This window comes from Oenanthe melanoleuca, chromosome 1A, assembly GCF_029582105.1.
Source record: "Oenanthe melanoleuca isolate GR-GAL-2019-014 chromosome 1A, OMel1.0, whole genome shotgun sequence".
Lineage (NCBI taxonomy): Eukaryota > Metazoa > Chordata > Aves > Passeriformes > Muscicapidae > Oenanthe > Oenanthe melanoleuca.
Window position 1 is genome coordinate 8,015,315 of NC_079334.1, and position 26,084 is coordinate 8,041,398.

The window sequence follows — 26,084 nt, forward strand, 5'->3', positions numbered from 1 at the left end:
TGTTAGGAATGTGGCTGTGGGACATCCCTGGATTTTGGGCATGGGCTGCAGCAAAGGCAAGCAGCTCTGGGAACCTGAGCAGGGCTCCCTGGTGCCTTCAGAAATGTTAGGCTGTATTGCTTGTACATCCTCAGGATTAAGTGACTTAAGTAGATTTTTTTGTGCTAATGAAATTTTCTTCTGACTCTAATCTGCAGGAACTGTGGGGGAATTTTATCTTCCTCTGCAGCAAGGGGGAATTCTCCTCCCATTTTCCTCACTTTGTTGTAGTTTTCCTGCAAAGACCACCTGGCCTGGGTGGGAGGTCTAGAAAATGAGCAACCACAATGCACAGAACACATCTTTTATTCAGTAAGCAAGCAAGCACAGAAGAATAATGTGTAGTGCTTAATATTCATACAGTACTAAAAATATAAAAATAGAAATAAAATTTCACTGAAAGCATTTTCACTCACAAATATACAAGGAAAAGTGCTGTCAAGCCACATCATGCTACACCACTTGCCAGTGCTGAACTGACAATTTCCCAACAGAACTGAAACACTAAAAACTAGTCCTTCCTCACAGTTTTTGGTGAGCCTGAACATTTGACTAGCAAAAATGGGCCTCCTGCAGCTGAGAACCTAAAAAGCATAGATGTCATTACATCATGGAACAATAAAATAATTTGGGAGAGTTCTGTAGTGATAGCAGCCTGCTTCAGGCTGTTTGTGTAGAGACCAAAAAAAGATAAGAGAAATAAACTTGAATCCTGATTATAATCCAGATCAGTCATGGCTAACAATTCCTGGAATTTCTTGTGCATGGATATTTGTGCAATACTCCCACCTGCTGGCATATCCATCAACTCTCTTCCTCGGATGCTGCAGTTCCCTTTGCCTGCTCTACACTGGCACAGATCCTCCCCTTAGGTCTGGTGGGGTCCAGAATAACTCATCAACAGTGCTAAGTGCCCTCAGCTTTTGGTGGAACTGGAGCTCACCCAGCACCTTAAATCCTGGGGCTGCCCCTAAAGGGAGAAATTCACACTGCAAAGCGACATGGGGTGCAGACTGATTCTTCAGGAAAGTCCCTGCACCACATTCCTGGCTTTTAAGCCCCATTTTGAGGGAGTGACCTAGAGCTAAAGGCTTAAGAATCTTCTGTCTGCTGTCCCTGGGCACAAAGCTGAACTGCCTCCATCAGGAAGCCAGTTCTTGATAAAGGCATGGGTGGGATTTGGGACCAGGCTGACAACCAGAGCTGTAGATCAGAACCAGCCCTGTCTCACAGAGCGTGCCAGTGCACAGAACCTACTCAAATCACACAGATAAGGGTGTGCAGGACCTAATGTGAACCCCACTTGGGTCAGTTCCTATTTTGGAATGGGATTTATTTATACTTGGTTATACCTGCTATAAAAATAAATGTGACGATTAAACCCCTGAGATCATTCTAGCATACTGTTTTGGCCTGTTACTTGTTTCCCTCAGAAATAAATTTTTATTTGGTTTGTTTGGATGTTGATTCAGGTTCTAGTGACAAGCTTTTATAAAACACATTAAATAATCAATGTGGGGCTGAAAAGGTGTACATTCTAGTTGCATATATGATACATACCTTATACGTATATAATACATTCCATAACAGCTGAATGTTCTAGTATTGTCTGGGGACTTCTTGCATGTGGACAAAGGACTTAAATACTAGAAGATAAACAGCTGCTCAGGATCAAAGATAATTGCATCTGATATGGTTTACTTAGATTGTTTTTCTTTCTTTAAATCTTATTACACATAATAGCTACAGTAGTTTGTCCAGCAGGTAATAAATGAATGCATAAAGCACTTCTAGCTATATCTGGATATCACAGGCATGCATTTTTTATAAATAAAAATCGAATGTGAGGTCACATTTTCCCATCTTCTGTTTATAAACTAAATCAAATTTCTCATTCATTGAAACAGTGAAGATGTCTTTCCATAGCCCAACTCGTCCTGAAACACAGAGAAAGAACACAAGTCAGAGAGTGGATGGAACAGGACACCAAATACCCACAGTCTAATTGTGCAGGGCACCAGGTATCAGCTGGGAGATTCTGATGAGTCTGGGCTTTCTCTGAAAGCTCAATGAGACCTAAGGCTGCTCAGTGCTCACCCAATTACTCTGGCACTACCCTTGCAAAGCCTTCAAATAAAACCACACATGTCATCAGCTGCACCAGGCCAGTGCTACACAGGAAGAATTCAGATTTGTGGGAGACTTTACTCTGGCCTTAATCAGAAATGAACACAGATTTTGGGTTGGGTGTTCACTTAAACGTGGATTTCTGCTTTCAGTGCAAGCTGTGGCTGTTTCATAGCTCCAACACCAAACAAGACATTTCACAATCACTGTGCCTGCAGCAGAGAACTATCCAAAAGGTACAGGGAATGTGGGGTGCAAAACTGACTATTGGAGTAATGTCTTCATTGCTGATTTCTATTATTTTGTGTCTAGAGATAAGTCCAACAGATGAATTTCCATTTCTCAGCACGGAGAGACTTGTTTGTTAAATAAGAGTTTCTATGTATGAAAGAGAACAAGTGCCACGTATTCAAGTTGTGCCACTGACATTTTAATTTTGAACACAAGGAATAGGAAGCTTTTGGGGGATGCAATATGGACACTGAACACCTTCCTCATATGAATTAATCTATGGAACCCAACCAATAACATGACCTGCTGAACTTACCAGCCAAAGGCAGCAGCCCCCTTAACAACTATTTCAATGCAGCCCAAAATATATTTAACTCAAAGTCAGCCAGGGTTACTTGTGGCTAAATAAGCCTGAGGGAATAGCCAGGCTGAGAGGCTCAATTTACTTCTCATTTATGCTGGAGATAAAGACAAAATCCAGACTTGTTCAACTGGAATAAATGAAAGGAGAATTGGGACTGTGCTACCAGAGTTTAATCATAACAGCAAGAACAAAGCTACATGCAGGGAGCTTAATTATGCATTTGATGCTCAAGAAGAATACCCATTTAATTCAATTACCATTGCTTTTATGCAGCAACTTTATAGTCAAGACCAAAGACAAAACTGTCTGCAACATCTACATACTACTTACTAACATGATGGTATAGCATGTGTGGCAAAAGCCATTTTGTAAAATCATGGCTTTTCTATAACTCCTGAAGGTATGAAAGTGTTCTGGTTTCTTTCCAGGATCCAAAGAGCAGAATAACCTGACACTGAAAATGCCATTTAGTGTTTTCACCAGATTTCTCATGTGTTTTTAAAAGATAAATTAAGCAAATGCTTACAATCATAAATATCTGATACTAACTTAAATTTTGCTCTGGCAACTATAACTGCAAAAACTACAGCATGAAACACAAAACCCTGTATTTCCCATTCAATAATGATAATAAAACGTTTTCTTCCTCTGCTTGGTCAAGAAAATCCTTTTATTTCTGAGTCTCCCTACAAACACATATGGACAAATGACAAGTTTTACAAATGACATACACACAGTGGATTATTTGTAACAAATTTTTTTTCTTTTTTACCATATGAATTGATAGCTTGTCAAAAAGTCACCCACCTGGTTTATGATTTGAATCATGCAACTGCGTAAATTATGATGTGATAAATACAAGTAACATATCTAATCATTGTTCTGCTTTCACAGCAGTTCTGGGTTATCTTCAGAGTAAAGATCAATGTGCTAAAAGAAAAAAAAAATGAAGAACTAAAATAAAGCAAAATAATAAAGTAAATGTAACTAATGACAAATTAAAATATTTGAAACAAATTACAATCAGCTGTCATGTCACTGCCACCACTCTTTGTCACAAAAACGAACAGAGAAGGAACAAAGCACTGCTAATGAAGCTACATTCTGGAGTAACAAAATATTGTAAAAGCCAAAGACAGCAAAGAAAAGAAATTCAAAATAAGGATATTTATACTAAAAAGCACACAGAGAACAAATGACAAAGTATCACACTAAGTGCTGTAGCTCCCTTCCTTCTCCATTACAGCATGAAGGCTTCTTTCTGAAACTTTTGTAGACTATAGAAATAGGAAGGTTCATCTGGGCCAACAAGGAGAACAGAACCCTGCTGTTTGTAAAGCCTTGCACCCACACAAGCACCTTCTCCAAGGACCTTGGGATGTCCCAAAATATATGATAATTGAATAAATAACCAGCTAACACAGAATTAGTAGTCAAGAGGGACCAGTAATATATGGAATTTTCATCAGAGATTGGAAAATAGTTATAAAAATTGCAGCTGGTATAATTTGCAGATCACATGAAGGCTGGCTGAAAGTGCTTCTATGGAAAGGGCTCCTACACCCAGGAATCTGAGACCCAAGTATTCCTGTCATAATCCCTGGGTAAGGGACAACAACCTGCAAATTGATTCCTCTGAGAATCTTTGTGGTCTTGATAAACATGTGCTTCATGTGGGATGCTGTACCATAAACTGCTATGGGTGGAAAACAAGGGAAAGTTCCAAATAGAACTGGATTAAATTAATGTGTGAAGTGATTTTATGTTTGGATAAGGCATAGCAGGGATAACACAGGAACTGACCATCTTAACCTGGTTCCCTCATTTTTAAAAGTGACACAGAGCAGCCCACAGAAAATAATTTGACTGAGCCTAAGTTCACCCTTATGCTTCTCAAGGGCAACTGAAAGGACTTGATTTCTTATCAGAGGAGAGATGTATCAACAGATCACATGGCAGGTTCCTAGGGAAAGAATCTCACCAGAATAAACATCTGGAAGATAAACACATTTTAAACAGCTGAGGTAGGAAAAGAAAATAAAAAGCTTATAAGGGAATCTGTGGTTCCTTGTAATTTTATGCCTTCCAAATTAGAAATACCTGCTATTCTATGAGATGGTGTGGGCTCTGGCATGCCAGAGGTCAGGAGGAGCAGTGCAGAGTTCTCAGCACAAAGAGCTGAACCCATCAAAGCAAAATAAAGACTCTGATGGAGTGATGGAATGGTTCAAAATCACTCTGGCAATCTTGGATTCTTCCACCCTTTTCAGTCACTTCTACCTTGCCTGGTTTCAAAACAACCCAGCCCCAACTGCACCAACAGTCAGCTCCCTCCCATCCTTTGCATGGCAGAATTTTGCCAACATCCAACACACCCTGGGGGTCACCAAGCTGCTTCTTGCAACTTCTCCAAGAAGAGTTTTGCTGTGGGTTTTGAACATACCCCTGCCAACAGGAAGAGCCTCTGCATTACAGCACTGATCAATGAGCTGATGGCAGTGTTCCACCATGGATTCCAACTGTGCTTTGTCATAGGAAACTCCTAAGAACCTCACCAGCTGCTCAACCATTGTTGCTAGGTCCTGTAAGAGAGCATTTAAAACCCAGGTTAGTTCACAGCGTTAAAAATCACATTTTTACTCATTTTAAAAATTTCAGAGTAAGTTATATCCCAGTGAGTGTGAGAATACAAGTGCAGAAGCTGTAGAAACACCACTGCCTTGAAGTTTTGCCACCTTCCCAATTTGCTGAAAAGGAACACATTCCAAGTAATTAGAGTAAGCACAGCCATGTAATCTTCAGATGCTGGAACAGGGAACAACTGAAAACTAATTGTGATGCTTCCCACTTCAGAGAACCCTGAACTGATCCCTTTGGAATACCAGTGCATTTCAGAGGATTTAGAAGTCACTTTGATTTTGACCTGAGTCAAATAAATGACTAAAAATGTAGGAGAGCCCTTCTTCCTTTGCCATTCATGTAGATGGGATGGATCTGGGGAGGTGGCCTCTGAGAATAACCATGAATTTACATCACCAGAAGTCCAGGGTTTTTCAGTATGAGTTGCAAGGACAAAATAGTAATATTTTTCAGGAAGCAGAAGGATGCTGTGATGCCACCAGCTGGTGAGCACAGCTAGGAATGCATTAATTATTCAAAACCATGGGATTTAAACAATTTTGACTAAACTTTACTTGATCTGGAACTGGTTTTTCCTATGTTTGCATTAATTTTCCAGTCAAATAAACATTCTGAAGTATTTTCATTAGCCCTCAGAAAGATATTACTGCAATAAGAAATATATAATATTTCCACTAGATTTCTGATTTAAGTGGGTTTCTTAGCCACCATATGATAAGGCCTCAATAATCATATCCACCTTACACTACATAATACCCTCATTGTTTTCAGATTTGTTTCACAGAAAGCAGTAAGAATAATCACAATAAAAACAAAATAAACACAATAAATGCCAAATACATAGGACAAAATAATGATTATATTTTTTTTTCTCTCATTGATACAGCACATACAGCAAGACATTTCTTTTAAATGAATGCCCAGGGCTGAGTGTAGGAAATACTGAACAGTTTCACATCACTGCCTTCTCTGCAAATAGTTCAGTGCCTGTAGATGCAGGCAGATTCCCCAGAAAATTAATATGGATATGAAAATGCCTGAAGTCCATAGATGCCACTGAATTTTTAAAGCCAGTGCTTTAAAACTGGTATCAGGCATTAGGGAGCCCAGTATGGATATAGGAAGGAAATTTTGTGCTTTATGTTTTTTAAAAGCTATGATGCTAAATGTGATTAAAACATCATTTTGCTACATCTAACCTACCTTGTGCATATCTTCATACTTGAGAAAAAGTACATTGGCATCCATGTGGTGCTCCCAAAACTCTTGCACGTGTTCAAACCACGAACCATATCCTACTACAAAAACATTATGATTGGCAGGAGGAAAATGAACACTTTGGTTATTAAGCCATTTTCAAAAAGAAAAAAAAAGAAAAGAAAAATGAAATAACTGAAGTGGTTCATAGCCCCAGGAGAGCAGTGTCTCATTTTGACCCATGTAATGGGAGACCTAACCCTCCCCCCAAAACTTTACTCATTTGTTTTCCAGTTCCCTGATTAAGTCCACATTTGCACTGATTTCAGGCAATTTATGTGTCTCTACCAGAAGTTTCCTCAACCAGAGATTCAAGAATCTCTTTTTTTTGCCAATATTAGAAAACAACCTCACAAGAAATGCATTCTGTATTTTTCTCTGTTACCAGTGACTAATTCCCACAAAGTACTTCACATAATCATGGCAGGAGTCAAGCAAATAAGGAGTTTTCCAATTCTTTCCCAATATTTTTTGATCAATTTCATCTTTTAGCAAAGCAGCTGTAGAAAAATTTAAAACCCAACTTCTCAGGTTTGTATTTTGAAGCCACCTTTTCCCTTTGAAACAGAATTGTTTCATTCTGGTAACTGAACACTGATGTATCCATTTCTCATGGAATGGGAATAACAAAAATGGGATCTTAGTGCCTTTATAAAAATTGAAAATTGGTTAGTTGAATAAAATTGCTTTCCTATGGAACTGATCTCTGTCCATTGGATGTGTTTGAGTTACCAGGACCCTGCTGAGATGTAAACACCCAGCTAAATGCTAAATTCACTGTATTTAAACATCCCATTTGTACAATTATGGCCACAGAACATGCTGTGATGTTTTCTTGGCTCTGGGAGGTTGTGATAAAGTCAGGTGGCTGCTAAAGATAAAGAGACAAATAATTTTTGGGATACTCACATGGAAAAGAGTGCCTGACCTTCCTATCTTAGAAAACCTCCTAATGTGTCTTTCTTATGTTTCTGGTCTAGAAGTTCCTGATTAGGGGCTACAGGCAAACATCCCATTCTCAGGGAATGCAAATGGAAAACTGAAGCTGAGCTGGAATGGGAGGAGAGCATTAATCCTGCTCAAGCTTGCAGGATAAGGAGCAGCAAAGGTTTTTTAAGGCCTGTTAAATAACCTCCATTGCTGGCTTTACTTTTTTCTTCCCTTTTGTGTTACACAGCTCCTTCAGCATCAGCTCCCCTAAATTCCAGGTTTGCTGCTCTGGATCTAGAGGAGATCCTGCTCTCAGAGCTCAGGGTACCTGGTGAATTCTTAGTGTCAAATTGAGGTAACAGAGGAGATACTGCAGAGAAATAAAAGGCAGAAGGGATTTTTTTTTCTTTTCCTTAGTTAGAGAGTGTGGCAATCCCTTGGCTATTGCACTCTCCTCACAGAGCTGCATTTTTCAGCCTGCAGCTGCCTTCTCATAGGGTCTCACTTGAGCTCACTGGTGCACTCCAGATCAGCCCCAGGCAAACTACATAATTTAGTGCTAACTTGCAAGGCATGAACCTTGAGTTTTTGGCTGAAATTTAAATATTGAAGGGATTACCAGGAAAATAACCCCAAACCTGAGGGCCAGATACACTCCTGAGAACAGCTGATAGCGAGGAATAACTGAAATCAAATGATGTTGGCACTTCTTAGGAGGTACCTGGCAGCCTGCAAACTGAATTTTAGAAGAGCAGACCAGAGTTTTGCTCTGGTTCAGGTGGAAAAATGCTGAACCCAGGGGGTCAGGTAGTGTAAGGGAAATATTTACAAAAAGCACAGCTCATAGTTTGCAAATCTCAATCCCTGCAGAGCTATCCACAGCAACCTCCTGGCTGTGTATGCAAAACAAATGCACCTTCATCCAGTTCACTTCTGTACTTGCAGAGGGAAAGCAGAGATGAAAATAAAATGTGTGCAGAGAGAACAGCTCCTTACACTTGTCATTCATAAACCTCCTGCAGAACTCCTGAAACGTCCCTCGGTAGCTCATGGTCCTTAGGGAGCGGTGGAACTGGTAATAAGACACCACCAGGTCTTTGGGGTTGCGAGCCATGTAGATGACCTGTGATGGGGAGGAAAATCATCTTATTGAAAGGGTTTTTCCTCATCCCAGAGCACTCCCAGCAGTGCTGGCAGCGGGGTTAAAGCAAGCAGGAGTCATTTTCACCTTGGAGTTGCCGTTGTGGAGGTCTGAAGGCAAAAACCGATAGGGCAGGTGGCTCTTGATGAGGCGAGGGGACGTCAGCTCCTAAAACACAGCACAGAGAATCATTTCCTGCTGGGCACTGCTCCACCCTGAGCTGTCCTGAGCTGTCACACTTGAGTCCTTCCACTACAGTGCCTTCCATTCAGAAATTCGCTTCCTAAAATTAACAGCGCTTCAGGACTCAAAGTCAGGTCAGAGAGTTACATCTGGTTTTTAAATATCAAAAGGCTGGATGATGTGTTGGGGGTTTTGTCATTTTGTCATTCACTTTCAAAGTACTTCCATTTGCAGGGCCTTCTTAGAAAGAGAATATAACAGTCAATGATGCCTCCACTAAAAATCCTTGAAAAATATTAGAAGCTCTGAAAGTATGACCCCTAACTTCTTCCAAATTTTACCCTTGCATTTTATTTTATCCTCAGAATTAGGCCCAAAGGTTTATTTGAGTGTGCAAACGTCTTTCAAACAGTGTTTTTTTTCTGTAATTTGATCCAAAATTGTCTCATGACACAAATCATGCTCTGCTATTAAAAATGGAATAAATCCATACTGAATCAAGCTGCTAGCACATGGCATAGATAAGAATGTGTAATCTCAAACTAAACCTCTTACTATTGCCACCACTTTTTTGCAGCAGGGTAGCACTGAGGTCTGGCTGGATTAGATGAAAAAGAAGAGCAATCTCTGACCTCTAAATACTCTCAGCCTAAAGTAGGCTGAGGCTGCAGTTGTCATTGACCACAAGAAGCTTAATTCTGTCCCTGCCAGCCTCAGCTTGCTCAGTCCAGCTGCTACAGGATGGCCCTGTGTAGTTTTCCTGATAATTCCAAGATGTGCCTCTGCCAGAAGTGGTTGCAGCAAGGACAAGATCACACTTCATGTGCCATGCAGCTGAACTCCAAGGGACTCTTAACACAGTGGGATTTCATGCAGGATATTCCAGACCCCTCAAACTGCACCCACAGTGTCCGCAGAGAGCCAGGATCTGTGGATCTAAAGATTGAGATGTGTAAATTAGGAGCAGTGGGAATACAGATGCATGGATATCTGCATTTTTAGTTATTCTTTTTCAAAGCAAATTTTCCTCACTTGGCCAGCTCCTGTTTACATAAGCAAGAGAGGCCTGGAACTTTGATTCAGGAAACCCACTGATAATAAAGATATTTAGGACATGGAGCCACATTTAAAGTATCAAACAGAAAACAATGAAGCTTAATAAAGGCAATTTAAAATAACCTCATAACACTGTGAATCACTGCAACATTCTGAACAAGTCCAGTGATAAAAAGGAGAAGGACACAGGATGAAATAAATGAAGTGATACACATGGAACCCAGGAAAAAAGACACCCAAATTCTGGAAGACTTAATAAATTGTACCTTGATGATGTCCAGACCAGGCTGAGGGTACTCTAGGACTGGAAGTTGCTCATCTATATTCATTAGTCCAATCTCATCTGGATCAGCTCCCTGACTCACTAGATACACCACTTCCTGCAGCAAGCCTGTGCCTGCAGGAACAAACAATGAAAGAGAACAGATTGCATTACAGTTCTTATCTAAACACAGCCATATGAAGGGAGACCTAAACAGAGAAATAATGGCAACTTTTGTCCTCAACAGTCTGCTCTGAGCTAAGTCTATTACTGCTGTTTTAATGTACTAAGTCAGCTCTCTTTGTTTTATTTTAAATACATGTAGGTCTTTCATGCAAAAAACCTCAAGATTTTTTTTCTTCAGTAACAGTTTAAATACACTTTTGTCTCCAAATAAGTTAACCTGTGAATTGCAAAGCATTTAACAAAAGGTTTCACCTCTGTAGATGTTACCTTGGCAAAACACCACTACTTCCATTTCAGAACCTACAAAATGAGGCGAGCAGAGGTCATCCAAGTTCACAAAATGCATTAGTGGCTGTGCTGAGAGACCTTTATTCTAAATTGCAGGCAAGGCCCTTGTTATGCAAGGATTTGAGAGTCCATTTATGCCTCCAGGTAATGGAGTGGATAAAGCCCCAAACACAGCCATGCACAGTGAGTCAGTCACAAGCTTCAGAAGCCAAAATCACCCATCCCTCCACACTCTGAGGACATTTACAAAGCACCCATTACATATCATGGCCAGTGGCTGCACTTTGGAAAATTAATAGGTACTTCAATTAGACTTTTGGACTATTTCAAAGTGACTTTACCTTCAGGCAGGTAGGGAACCTTCAAAACAGAGATATTTGACAGAGGGTTATGGAGATTAAGGCTCTGGGTGAGATGGAGGAACAGCATGGGGAGAGATCCCAGCCAGGGGAGGGACCCCACAGTCTGGATGGAAAATCCCAGGGGTGTGGAACACCCTGGAAACTGCCCCAGACAGACCCATTATTTAAGAGTTGTGAGCACTAAGGGAAAGGAAGGAGACCAGGATTTATTCACTCTCTGTGCTGCCTAGAGGAACAAGTAATGGTTTCAGAACTGGTTACAAAGCCCAAGCCTGCTCCTGCAGCCCAGTCCTTGGAATGATGGGATCATGACCATTTGAACTTGGAAATAATTTGTGATTTGCAAGGCACTTGTAACAGCCACCAGTTAATTCATGTTAATAACAAGACAGTACACACAAAGAGGCACCTTTGTATGAATCCTGGATGTTCTTCCAACACACATACACAAAAAAAACCCAAAAAACCAAAAAAACAAAACAAAACAAAAAAACCCAAACCAAAAACTCTACTGTATCATTATTCTCGTTATTTTTTAATCTGAGACAGAAACAGATAAGTGAGGCTGATGGTTGAACACAGCCTGGACACAATGTGAAGGAACACACACCTCCAAGAATTGTTTTGGATAGCAAGCCCTTCAAGATTCCACTGTTCCCTTACTGATTGATGGGTAAATTAAAAAGTTTTAGGACAGGGAAAAAAAAAAAAAAAGACACTTTTACATTATCAGCACCCACAGAGACAGCTGTCTTAATACACACTTGCACCCAAGGCTGTTCACTCTGCATTTTTAAGTTCAAGCATATATTTTATGCATTAAAATTAACATTTATACAGTACTTTAGTATCAGTCCCTGTGACTCTGAATGAGAACAACCCTTGTTCTCATTAAATATTTATTCTGACTGGAAACACCCTGGTTCTCTGCAATTTATTTCAGTATTTCCAATTCCACCTGCAAAGAGAAATGCTATTACAGCAGCCCTGTTTCCATGAAAGGAAAAGAAATAACTCAGTGGGGATACACAATAAACTATTTTTTCCTTGCTCAGCTGCTCTCTAGGCAAAAAGCTGCCATCTCTATTGTGCCTCTGAATACAGAAAAGCTGCAGGGCTGAGGCAGAACCACAATGAAACTTTGGGAGAGCAGCACATTCCCTCCCAGCTCCCCACAAGATCCAGCAGAAAAGTTAAAAGTGATGGACAGGGAGCACAGCCCCCATGGCCTTTCCTGGTTCTGCTCAGACCTGTGGCTGGGCACCAGACTTGGCTTGATTGCCCTCCAATCCACAGAGAACTGCAGAGGTGGGAAATGATATTTCCCATCCAAAGTGGGGGTTTTGGAAAGCTCAAAATTCTCCATCTCAAAGTGTTTCCACCAAAACCAGTGGCACACTGAAGGAGAAATGCTGGGGCTATCCAATAGGCTGGAATTTCTCCTCCCTACACCTGCTGCAGGATCACTGATCTCAATTCCCCTCAGCCATGAACTCTGTGCTAGTTTTCCCTTTTGTCAGTCACTGTATTAACCTGGTTTTTCCCACATTAGCACTCAAGTTACTGTGCTTCAGAATTTCAGAGGGTCTTAATACAAATGAAAACTAGGGAATTAACTTTTGAGGGAACAGTGACTTTTTTTTTTTTTTGTCACCCTTAATCAATTATTATTTACCACACACACACAGATTCCAAAAGCTCCAGGTAAAAAATTTATCATTGACCTGTTTTCCTGTTTAAAAGAACAAAATAAAGCATCACATGCTTATTTAAAAAATAAATAAACCCAAAAGATTTTATATGCATATTTAGACATGTATGACCCTCTCACATCTCTACTAGGACTAAAACCAACTGGAATTAAATGCATCAGACCTAAATGTTCTTTTGATTTAGAAAGGATGACTTTACCTAGCAACAGGCAGCCCAAATTGCAGACCTGGCTGCTAGGGCAACATATTCAACCCTGGGAAAACCATCTGGCTGAACAGCCAGATAAAAGTGGGATACTGTACCTATCCACAAGATGGAAAGCCCAAGCCTAGACCTGGGCTAGCAGAATTTATTAAAATGTATGGTGGGATGTGAGTCTTTGGCTGCAGCCCCATCTGTGTGTAAAACACACAGAAATTTCCCATTTGACCCAGCTGACTTAGTGATCCCTGTGGAGATTTGCAGGAACCATCATTTTATGGATGGAAGGTAAATTCCTGAAACTGAGATTATCAAAGGAGAGGATGTGAATAATGCCCAGCAATCCCAGTCTATCACAAAACCCAGCCAGATCTAAATGTCACAAAGACTTTCTCAGTAAAAGGAAAATTATGATACCTGTGGGACAGAAGAAAAAGGTGAGGCAAGCTAAATAAAAAATGAAAATAAAAGTGTGCAGAGCCTCTCTTTGTCCTCCCCAGGTTTCTGGCCCTGCTGAGGCAATGGATGTTGTGCATCTCCAATATCTTCACTGCTTCCTCCCTGTGCTGCTGAACACTGTACATGCACACCTCACTTGGGATGGTACAGCAGGATAAACACAATGGGATAATCACTGAAAAACAGGATTCACTGCCAGCCTTTGGACATGAGGCACCAAATGCCACATTAATAAGTTCCCAGCAATTCTACCCTTTCTTCTTCCATCTGCAGCATTTCATCTGGGAGGGAGACTGCTCCTCCTGCTACCTCTGAGGTCATCTTGCCAAAACAGACATGGAATTCATGAACACTTATCCAATTCCACCTAAAATGGAGGCAGGCAGCATCTGAGGAACTTCAGTGCCAAGCACCTGAGAAATGCTCCTCCTGACAAGCTCCTCTGCTATGTCAATAAAACACCTCGAGAGAACACAGTGTTCCAGCTTATCACAAAATATCTGGAAAGAGAGGGGGTGGGAAACAGCTGCAAGAAGCTGCTGCCTGCCAGAACCTGCAGGTCTTTAGGAGACCTTTTTATATTATCTGTGAGCCTGTATTGCCACCCTGCACAACAGGAATGTGCTGGTGGAGATGCCCTGTGCTTTCCTGTGCTGCTTCAGGCACACAGAAACCAGGACTCAGTAAAAATCCCACCACACCCCAGCTGTCCCTGTGACTGGGAAATCTTCCCTGTGTCCTTTCCATGGCCAAGAGCAAAGTCAGGCAGGGCCACTCTGCCTCTGCTCATCAGGAGCTGCTGCAGCAGCCACCAGGCACACAGGGGGACAGACACAGCTTGGAAACACCTCAGCTGCTCCTTCTGCATGCTAGGTGTCTTCCAGTGCTAAATTAAGCCACGTGGAAGGGAGAAATATCCTCTGGTGCAGGCGCTCTCTGGCTTCTCTCAGCTTTTTCTGGCCACTGACACTCCCATGCAGTCACCAGACAGGATAGCTGTGTTCAAAATGAAGTGGCAGATATAAACCTGTAAGATTTCTGGTGAAGTTTTGCTTCTCTATGTGGTTTTGAAGGTTGTTTCTTTCAGTTTATCCCCTCTTACCAGCTAAGACAGGACAAACCCAAGGATGCAAAGGCCTTTGGTATATTCCCTTTATTTGCTCTTTGTATGGAAACCACATGGAAAATTAAAATAAAGAAATACCAATGCTAGTAATCCAGCAATCCCAATTAGCTGTACATTGTTTGATCTGCCAGTGCTTGACCAAATTTTGGCTAATCCAATGCAGCAGACCCATTATGACTCATAACTTTTTTGTAGCATTGGTAGATGCAAGTGCTCATTAAAAGTGAGGGCTTGCCAGACTGGTCTGCAAGTGTCTGTCCAGCAGAGCCTCACACCACTGTTCTAATTGCCTGCAAGCTCATTCCCCTTTGGCTAATTTCAGTGTAAATCTGCAGGTCAGTATGACAGATTCATCCTCACCCTAATTAGATTTTTCCATTAGAAGAAAAAAAGACATTTCCAAAACATTAAAGCATCTCATCTTAAGGTCTGTATGCTGAACTTCTCCTACACATTCAAATTCCACCTGAATTAAGAATAGAGGTTTTCATTAACAACTAAAGTTTTCAACATAAAAATAAAAATAAAAATAAAAATAAAAATAAAAATAAAAATAAAAATAAAAATAAAAATAAAAATAAAAATAAAAATAAAAATAAAAATAAAAATAAAAATAATGTGTATACCTCGATGCCATATTTTCCAATTCTGCTTTTCTGAATGAGACTGGGGATTTAGAATAAAGACTGAAATTGTGATGTGGTATTGCCACACTATTTTTTTTTTTGACTGACCAATTAAATATTTATTAGAGGGCCAAATTTACTCATCCTCTAAGACTAGGGCCCCTCTTATATGGCCAAAATGCCACACAGTCAGTAGTGACCAGTCAAGGCAGTCTGTGGGACACAAGGAACCTGAATTCAGACCTTCTGAAACTAAAGGGGACAACTTAAGATTGGATTTAAAAGAAGTGTTAAATACACAACTTCCAGCAACATTCAGTAAGCACAGTCTTAGATTTTTAGACTTCCTAATCAATTTTATTTTTCTGCTTGCAGCTACCAGCTTTTAAACTAAAACCAACAGGCTAAATTCAGCAGACATGGGTCCATTAATTCTGAGTTGTGTTTTGAGTATGTTTTGCCAGAGGCTATAAACAGCACACTGTGAAAACCTTATTCTATTTAGGAGGAAAACCTACTTTCTGTTTGGTAAAAATGCTGTCACTGAACTGTTTACACACACATATTATCCACAGAATTATTGCTATTATGTCCAATACAGTATCCTAAAGCACTGCTTTAATGAACTGGTTGCAAAGCAGGGCTATTTTTGGCTAATGCATTAGTACTTTTTTTTTTTTTTTAAGTGGCCTGAGTTGTGATTCTCCCTTACATTAGCACACTAACTACTCAATAGAGGCCAAGATGAGAAGAGCACATTGACCACAGAGTGTCTGGGACCTGGCACACACCAAACACCAGCTGGGAGAAAAACCTCCTTTGGAGCATGCTGGGTCCTAAAACTGGAGCAACACCAGCAAATAAAACACACCAGGACCTGTTCTCTGGCAGATTTGTGGCACAGCCAAACAGCACCCTAACAGCTCCAAGAACCATGAGTCAGGTCCACAGATCTACTGCTAAAAACATCAACAGGTCACAAGTCTGCCTTCATTGAAGAGTCATGATTTGTGTCTTCAAGCTTGTCTAACATCCATGACTTCATCACATCCAGGTGTCCTGGATTTTGTCACAGGTCCTTCACAGACAGCTGCTACTGGTAGGTTACAGACCTCTCTTGGTATCAGGTATTCAAAGTGAAAATTGTTTCACTTGAATTGTTTCAGGCATCTCTTGGTATCAGATATTCAAAGTAAAAATTGTTTTACTCTTCTCTTGAAGCTTTAGCTGGGCTATCCATATCTGTGGATGCTCATCCTGCCCTGCACCAGGTGTCATCACTAATGGAGTAACTTCACACAAACTGCTCCAATCCACTTAAAATTACACCAGCCAAATTAGCTGAGGGAGTTTCTACTTTTGGCATCAACTCACAGAGCAAATTTTGCGTGGGACAAACCAGAATGCATCCACCCAAAATATTGTGTGTGTTATTTTTCTACCAGCAATGAGGAACAGCAGGCTAAGGGCACTAACAATCCTGCACTAGCACAGGCACCTTTAAAAGCAGATGTCTGCATATATCCTTAGGTTAATTTTTTTTCCAGTTTCTATTCACCAACCAAACACACTCCCATGGTAAAAGAGAGCACAACATCCACCAGGCTAAAACAAAAAAAAAAAAGGTAACATAAAACATGCAGGAACATAGAAATAACAGATAAGCCTGCTTGTTCTGACAGAATTACATTTCTTTTCACCCTTTCCACACCTATTTAAGGCTGACCAGGCCTAAAGCCAACCCAGCACATTAAGTTGTTTCCTCAGCTGTAGCCTGCCCTCCTGCATCCTCTGGCAATTCCATTCTCCCATCTTTTTAGAGCCCATATCAGAAAAACATGCCTAAATTGCATAATATATTACCCCAGCAGGAGCTCACAGTCTCCAGCTGAAAGTCTTCCCACTGTGCCTAATTTCCCTTTGTTTTCACACACTGTACCAAGGACAACAATGCAGAAAGAACTTTGCTGGGATGACAAGTCTCTGGGTCTTAAAATTGTGCTCAAGGACTTCATTACATCAAAAAGAACTGCAAAGTTACCCTACCCTGGACAATTCTGTCACTCTGCTCTACAGTCATAATATGGTCTGTGGGTAAATGCAGAGCTCCATAGTGAGCTCTGCTGACTGAGACAGGATCAGAAATCAGGAAACAACAGGGCACCTCTATTAGACTCTGGAGTTGAGGTAGATCTCACACCCTTGGCTGTGAACACACTCCCTTCCCCATACAGTAATTTCAGAAAATGTCTGTCACTACTCAAAATGCAATTCTCTGCCTGATTTTTAACCCCTTCCAGGAAGATGGTTGGGCAAAACCTAATTAATGTGCATTTGCCCACTTTAGGTGGTCAAGTTTCAAGAGCACAGCACACCAGTAATATAATGTGAAACAGCTGCAGGTATAGGTTATACATTAAAAAACCACAACTGTCCAGTCAGCTATTGCTTGTCTAAGGTCAGGGAGTAAAGCATTTTGTCCCACACAGAATCCCCCTCCATTTATAGCCCCAGTAAGCAAAACCATTCTTTTCAAGGTACCTATATCCCTCCCCATTTAGCTGGACTGCAGTTTTAAGCCAGTTACAGCCCTTTCCATTTTGCTTTTCAGAATCAGAAATGGAAAGAGATCTGTTTGGGAGTATAAAAGGGGATCAGCCAATCAATATTACCATGGGTTTGATGCCTGAAGATTTTAGCTTTTTATACATTTTTCATATATTCATAGCTTTGTGGACTGATAATACATGGTTATGTAGCTCCTGGTATTTTTCCTACTTAGATTTTGGAGTAATAAGCTAATCTTCTAACAATTCCTGAAAGACTGGTCTTTAAGAAGGGAACCTTCAAGGACATTTTGTTCTCCAACCAGAATCTGAGAAGACACAACAAAAAATGGGGCAAAGAAATCCCTGACTAACTCTAATGGGGCAGGGCCTAGAGGAAAATTACCTAACCAACTGCTCTTCTAATTGGACAGTATTTATATAATATTTAATAGTTAAATTTTTAAATTTAACAATTTAAATATAATAATATTTGTTAGATATAGAGGGGACAGCTGGTGGGGTTGGGAGGGATCAGGCTCTTCTGCCATGGCTCAAGCAAAAGGACAAGAGGAAATTCTTAATTCAATTTCAAACCTGCAATTTGCTACTTTCTCTGCAGAAAATATATATCTGGCAGGTGACATCTGTTTGCCTATGAGAACTGCTTACTTTTCATTATCTGTGAGAAACTCTTGCAGAGAAGAAACACACCCAGTGGAAAACACAGACAAAAGAATTATATGAATTATCCCAGGTCACAGCATCTGCAGCCATAAAGTCACATGGCATGCCCAGTGTCCCAAAGCTTGCATTGCTTCTAAAGCAGCATTTGGGGACAAAACAGGCTCCTTCCCCTCAGCATGGGGTGTATGAATCCCTAATGTACCCAAAAAGAGAAAAGCCTTCATTTAATAAGACTGAATAACAAGATTTTTTTTTTAAAAAAGCATTTTGCTCCCTTTCATTAATATCTTCAAGGTGACAAATGAACATTAACATGCAATGAGAATGACTGGCTGGTGGGTCTGGCTGATCTACATCATTCTAATTCTTTAGTCTTTGAGGTCATTATCACTTAATACACTCAACAATGATTTCTCATGTTCACTTTTTACCTAGGGAAAAACCTTTTTCTTTTTTTTTTCCAACACCTGTTTACAAAAAGAAAATCCAAGTTGAGTTTTGCACTACTTAACAGCAGGGAAGCAATTATGCTACATTTGCAAAAGACCCAGCAAAACCTATTAGATAACTGGAGAATTCTTTGTCTCCTGAACTATTTGTTCTGCCTCTAGTAACATCTCTCCACTGGTTTGATAAAAGGTCATAAGAGAAATATTGCTATCTAGATAATAAAAGGAGTTTCCCTTTAACCACAGATCTTTTTTCTCTGTTTTTATTTCAAGTTTGAGGCACACAAGGACTTATTCAATTCTACTCACACTGAAATCAAGTCAAATGCATCAGTGGCAAACTTTACATTGTCTTCAATTACTTATTTTTTGGTAGTTTTATTTCTAATTCCTTTGCCTAGCAGCATTTTAAGAGTGAGTCAATACCTGAAGGTATTTTGAGCTATATATAAATAAAAAGATAAACCCATTTCAGAAGGACTTTCAAAGCACAGGAACCCAGTGGCTCTAACCCAGAAATATTAATCTACAGGAGTCACCTTCTGCACCTGAATGGTCCTTGATGGAGTGAGCTTAAGCTGTGGAGCATTTACTCTTCTCAGAGGTGGAAGGAACATGATTTCAGTCACCAAGAGCATGAAATCAGATTCAAGCACAGACCCTGTCCATCAGTCCCTAAAGAGACAGCTCACACAGCACATCTCTATCACACAGTGCAGTTTGCTGTTCCCTTCCTGTTGGATAAAGGATTCCATTCATTCTGGCCAGCTGGTATGGGAATTGATGCACATTCATCTGTTATTAAAACAGAGCAATTTCTGAGCTTTATACATTGCTTAAAGAAACCAAATAACTGTGGTGTTATTACCAGGGAGAAAGTTACATGCTCTATTCTGATTTTAAAGATATCAACTTGTTCATCCAGATTCATGAAACTAACAGATTTCTCACCATTCCATGTCACAGAGCATTGCTTCAAAAACCAGAGGTGAAAGGAAAAGAATCCCAAATGTATTTTGTGTAAAAATTTGGTTTTTAAGCCAGCCTCATGATTTCTTGAGGCATGCCTCTGGGCCAGTAACATTTGCATTAATTCTTTAAATGAAAATAATTTAAGCCCAAGGCAACAAAATTCTGCAGAGGTTATAGCACTATAAATCCAGCACAGCAGAATTTTACTCTTTTGCAACTGCAGAGCTGCTGTTACAAAACAATGCCAACAAAACTGCTGGGAGAAATTCTATATGGGAGCACTGGAAATTAAGGCAAGTCAACTAGTTTATCACACATGGATGCTTGTGTCCCCTGAGGAGCCTTTGTCACAAAGGCCACTCAGAGCTGCCATTAGGAGGGAAACCTCTGCAATGCACTGCAGCTGCCACATGTCCCTCTGACAGCTCCCAGCCCATCTCCCACAGCTCAGGAGCATCCTTGGGCAACCCTTCAGCCTGATTCTCCTCCCAGCTGTGACTGTGCAGAGCAGGGCTGGCTGTCAGCAGTGTTCCACCTGGGCACATCACATCTGCAGCCACGGGAGCTTAGCCATGCAATAATAGTCTGTATATTGAATAATGAGACTGTTACTGTCAAGTACAGTCATACCAATCTCACCTGTTAATATAACCTCATTGCCAGGAGATTTTTACAGTCTGTGCAAAACATGAAAAGCAGGGTTGAACAAGATAAACAAAGCAAGATTTTGGCATACTTACTCGGTACATTTTCTTTGTAATGTATTTCTTTACTCAAGATTTTGCCAATCTGTTTTATAACATAGTCCCACAGACAGCTAAGGCTCATTGGAAGGGGAAGAAACAAGAGGCCAAAGAAAGGAAATCCTTAAGCCAACTTCATATCCAAACAAAAAGCACATGTGTCTACATCTCCAGTGGTTCAAGCCTGCAATGCACTGCCAGAGGCATGACCTGTACAAACAGAGCCTCTCAAACAAATTATGAAATGGACAACTCAAACTGACTTTCCTTGGTTCACTTCACTAACACCAGAGGTGAGTGTGAAAGAATTCCAAAGAGCAGAACTCAGTAAATATGCACACAAGAAAGCTGTCCTTGGAATGACCCACAAACTCACTGCTGGCACATCACTAAGGCAAAGGTCTAGAGCATCATATTCCCTAACAGCCAAGGGGCAGTTACAAAAATCCAGTGCTACAAGGGAAATTGAGAATCTATAGGAAGACACCCCAAATTACTTAAGGCCATAGGCAGCACTTCCTTTTTCAACCCACTGTCTGGCACCAAATGCAGGTTCTTATGAACTGGCTGAAGCTGATATTTGCTCAACAAGTGACATTTTTTCACACAGAACTCCAAAAGATTATTTGGCAAAATAATCACCATGGGAGAGAGAGCTTCATTAGTAATGCAAACAGCTTGCTTTCTCAAATTACCAGTTTTGCAAAAGGCATGAACTTGTGGGTTTTGACCCAAGAAGGCAAAGTACAAATTCATTTAGAACACACACAAGCTGGTATTAAGGGAGCTGCTGTGCACCACTTCTGAGAAAGCACATGGACAGATCAAATCCCTTAGGGTGACACTGTAAGACACAGTAAAACACTGGGTGAACCTGAACTAAACATCACACTTTAGGGATGGATTTAATTCCACTGAAATCACTGATGTTAGCAAACAGCTAACCTGGCTCTTAGCATGGTGACTGAGGGAATAATATGAAAAAATTTGCTTCTGCATTAGTTCTGTAGCTTAAGTTCATAGACCAGAATTTTAATTTTCAAGTGGGGTACAGGAAATCCACAGGATGAGGAGTTCAACACAGGTTGTGACAGAGGCACAGTGCTCCCTATAAACAGTGCATCTATATCTTATCTGTGGTTCCAGTAATTTAATGCTATAGACAATGGCATTCTGCTTTACATTTTCTCCTGCAAATCTGTGTGTCCCACTCAGCCTGCCCACTCTGCACTCCAAAGTTATGTGGAAGATGAGACTTCTGACTTCATTTCTTCAGTAGCACACCTGATTTTAAATTATCCATCACGACAAAAAAAGGTTTTCTATAATTACAGTGCTCCCATATATACAAACACAGACACACATTCATGTATCTGAGTCCAGATTTTAGGCATAAAGTTTCTCATAGTCCAGAAGCTCCCAAAAGCTGTTACAATTGATTGGGCACAGGTGTTAAGAATAATTAAAGATATCAGGGCTATCATTATTCAGCCATCCACCAGTGGAAATCACATTAAAGCAGAGTCACTTTCCATTAGGCTTATTACATTACTGCCAGTAAGGCCACTGGTACATTTGATTTTCTACCATTATTGGAACAGCTTCTTCCTGGGTCACTCCCAATTTACCAATAACTATTTCCAAGCACCACCTCCATTTCACATGTTTGGAGCTGCATTGTCTCTTCCTGGGACAGCTGAAGCAGTCCCAGCCCAACGAGCCACTTGTGGATTTTCTTTGCCAGAGAAGCCACCATATGGTCAACAGCTACTGCTGGAGCCTTCTGCTTGTAGCCACAGGCTCTGGCCTCTCACATATCCAGCACACAGACTTGTTTGGGTGTTTTCCACAGTCTGAGCAGATGGAGAGCTGCTGCTACACTGAACAAAGCTGATTTCCTTAGGAATAAGAAAAAAGTTTTCTGTTGGACCTATTTGACATTAGTGCATTTATCTTGCTTGAAGTATTGTTCAAACACAATTTATTCACAGAAACTAGGTAAGTTCTCCCAGCCATGTTCTACCTCTAAAAATTGCCAGAACAAATCAAACCCTTTCACCCCAAATAATTACATTTTGTGCACAAAATCTGTTTTGTGAACCTACATTTTTTCATTGCAGCAACATCATGAAAATCCTGATTAGGTCCAGTATACAGAAAAATCTTTGTCAACAGTATTGAGAGGCTGAAAGATGAAGTTGCAGTTAGGGTAATGGGCTTCTGGATTTAATTCCTGGCTTTGCTGTGGACTTTCTGCATGACCTTGGCTAAATCAGTGGGAACCATCCTAGGGAAGCCCAGTTCCTGCTGCCATGCCTGTCCCTAGCCAGCAGTCCCTCTGAAGCCTTAAATCAGCTGTAAGCCACAGAGAAGCAGCTGACAAAACAACCTTCCAAGGGTCTTGGTAGAATTTGGGCTACTAGAAAGTGGAGCTTGAAGATGTTATTATTGTCCAGAGCCTATTCCCTCAACATCAGGACATCAGATTACTCACCACACAAGCATTCTCTTTCCTGGCAAATGAAATCCTGTTTTGATCTCCAGGCTGCTCCTCCAGCTCATCCACACAATACTGCACCTGCAGTTTTCTTGCCCCATTTCTCACCCATCTTTTCCTTCTCCCAGTAAATCCTCTTGCAGCATGTCCATTTTCTAAGTGGGCAGCTCCCTGTCACTGGGATCTCATATTATGTTGCTATAAGCACAAAACAGCAAATGAAATATGATTATGCAAGCTGGCTTTCCACAGCCAACTGTCTAGCCATCAAAACTAAGCTATTGCCAGCTATTAATGACATTGAGATTGGCTGAGGATATTTAACAAGACTCCACTATGAAATTGGGGTGCAATTCCACAAGAACATTGTAGCTGCAGATTCTCAAAACTGAAATCTTAAACCACAAAGAATAGTGTTGGTGCTGCATGCTATAAATCTTGAAGAGGACAATTTAAAAGAACAATTTAAATTTAGCTGTCTACTCCTAATCCTAGTATTTTGAGAGCCATCCATCTACATATTTTCCCTTTTCGAATTTGTTATCTATCAAGCTCTTGCCAGTCTTTAAGAGCATAGTTAATAACAAAATATCAAAAAATGTAAAGACAAATGCTTTAAACTGCTTGAGAAATTATAAAACATAATAGATGCTACACTCTAGAAATGTGTGTGCTTGAAGCAGCACACCAGGAAATTGAAAACCATTAGCCATTCACACAGCAAACAATGAAGTAAGTCAGAAACCTACAATACTGAAACATCGTTTTACAAGGGCATTTACAGAGCTGACATCTGTTATCTCCAGTGGACTTAGGATTTCCTAGAAAGAGATCATCTCATTGCAAGGAAAAAAGTCACTCAAGAATGCACTTACAAAAGAGTTTATCTGATTTTATCAGGTGGGGTACAAAGCTCCCATTGCCTTTCCCTTTGCAGGCAGCACTGCAGCCATGGTAATTCTCTGTAAATATTTTTGAAAAATCAAGAAAAATGGCATTACAAGTAGACACCCAAACGGTGTGCAACAGCCAAAGGATGCATTTACTGGACCAAACATTCACTTGCACTGCAAACAGGAGGCCTTTCTGGTGATTCAGACAGTGCAGCAGGAGCTGCTTGGAGCACATGTTCTCCCATGATCTGGGCAGCCTCGGGAGTGCAGCAGGCAGGGAAGGCTGTGGAGCACACACCAGACCTGTGCACCACAGCAGGCATTCACACTGAGGCACAGACCTGCCCTGTCCATCTTTGCTGAGAGATTTCCTTGCCTGGAGCAGCATTGTGACACTCCAGCGGTTTGGGATCACCCAGGCAGGGTCAGCGCTGGGCGTGTGCCCACCCACTGTGGTCCCCACAGGGTCCCAAAGCCCCTCCTGCCCGGGACAGGCTCTCAGCCCTGCAGAGCTGCGGGGCTGTTGGGCTCACAGCTCACAGCTGGCCACAGGGCACACAGCTGGCCACAGGGCACACAGCTGGCCACAGGGCTCCACAGCTGGCCACAGGACACACAGCTGGCCACAGGGCTCACAGCTGGCCACAGGGCACACAGCTGGCCACAGGGCATACAGCTGGCCACAGGGCTCACAGCTGGCCACAGGGCACACAGCTGGCCACAGGGCATACAGCTGGCCACAGGGCTCACAGCTGGCCACAGGACACACAGCTGGCCACAGGGCTCACAGCTGGCCACAGGGCACACAGCTGGCCACAGGGCATACAGCTGGCCACAGGGCTCACAGCTGGCCACAGGGCTCCACAGCTGGCCACAGGGCACACAGCTGGCCACAGGGCTCCATCCCCGGATACAGGACACAATCTCTGGGTACAGGACACCATCCCCGGATACAGGACACAATCTCTGGGTACAGGACACCACCCTGGCCCCAGGGCTCCATCCCCGCACACAGGGCACTATTCTTGGATGCAGGGTACCATCCTTGGATACAGGGCTCCTTCCCCAGATACAAGACACAATCTCTGGATACAGGACATAACCTCTGGATACAGGACACCACCCCGGCCACAGGGCTCCATCCTCGGGCACCATCCCCAGATACAGGACACAATCTCTGGGTACAGGACACAATCCCCGGATAAAGGACACAATCTCTGGATACAGGACACAATCCCCAGATACAGGAAAGCCCCCTGGCCACAGGGGGCCATCCCAGGACACCATCCCCAGATACAGGACACAATCTCTGAGTACAGGACACCACCCTGGCCCCAGGGCTCCATCCCCAGACATTATCCCCGGATACAGGGTACCATCCTTGGACACAGGGCTCCATCCCTGGACACAGGGTACCATCCTTGCATACAGGGCACTGCACCATGCCCAGCCCCAGGGCTCCATCCTCGGATACAGGGTACCATCCTTGCATACAGGGCTCCATCCCTGGACACAGGGTACCATCCTTGCATACAGGGCTCCATCCCTGGATACAGGGCACCATCCCTGGATACAGAGCACCATCCCCGGACACACCCGCGGTGGAGAACGGACTCAGGCCTCTCCATCACATCCCGCGGGTGCACCTCCAGCCCCCTCTCCCGGTCCCGGCTGCCCTGCGAGCGGGGAGAGGAGGAGGAGGACGAGGAGGAGGAGGAGCAGGAGCCGCCCCGGCCGCAGCAGCCCTGGCCCGCCCGCCTACCTGATTTGGGATAGGTGACAATCCAGACGTCGCTGTCCCTCACCGGGAAATTGGCGATCTCCTCCATCTTCCCGCGGCAGAAGGGCGGCAGCCGCACCCCATTGTACTCGAAGTACTTGCTCTCGAACTCGCACGGCGTGCTGGGGGTCTCGGCCTCGCTCTCCGCCATCCTCTTCCCGCGGGGAGGCCGAGGGGCGCGGGCCGCGGGCGCTCCGCCGGCAGGGAGGAGGGAGGGAGGGAGGGATGGAGGGAGGGATGGAGGAAGGGAAGGGGAGGGGAGGGAAGGGAAGGGGCGGGAGAGCGGCGGGCGAGCGGCGGGCGCGGCCCCCGGCACGGCCCCGCGC

At 42.3% G+C, this 26,084-nt stretch overlaps 1 protein-coding gene across 2 annotated transcripts in view; it reads right to left on the bottom strand.

Annotated features, from left to right (window-relative positions):
• Window positions 1-328: 328 nt before the first annotated feature.
• Window positions 329-26,084, bottom strand: part of SULT4A1 (sulfotransferase family 4A member 1) — a 25,764-nt gene continuing 8 nt past the window's right edge. Inside the window, exons 1-8 of one of the 2 annotated variants that reach the window (XR_008839633.1) lie at window positions 25,741-25,999; window positions 10,235-10,365; window positions 8,817-8,897; window positions 8,585-8,711; window positions 6,605-6,699; window positions 5,205-5,343; window positions 3,569-3,691; window positions 1,890-1,976 (exon numbers count right to left, since the gene is read on the bottom strand). Coding sequence is in view for 1 of the 2 variants with exons in the window: in XM_056482203.1 (XP_056338178.1) it covers window positions 1,864-1,976; window positions 5,205-5,343; window positions 6,605-6,699; window positions 8,585-8,711; window positions 8,817-8,897; window positions 10,235-10,365; window positions 25,741-25,909 (855 nt within the window). In the remaining variant the exon portion in view is untranslated. Of the gene's footprint in view, window positions 1,977-3,568; window positions 3,692-5,204; window positions 5,344-6,604; window positions 6,700-8,584; window positions 8,712-8,816; window positions 8,898-10,234; window positions 10,366-25,740 lie in introns of both variants that reach the window. The other variant, XM_056482203.1, reaches the window with a different exon arrangement.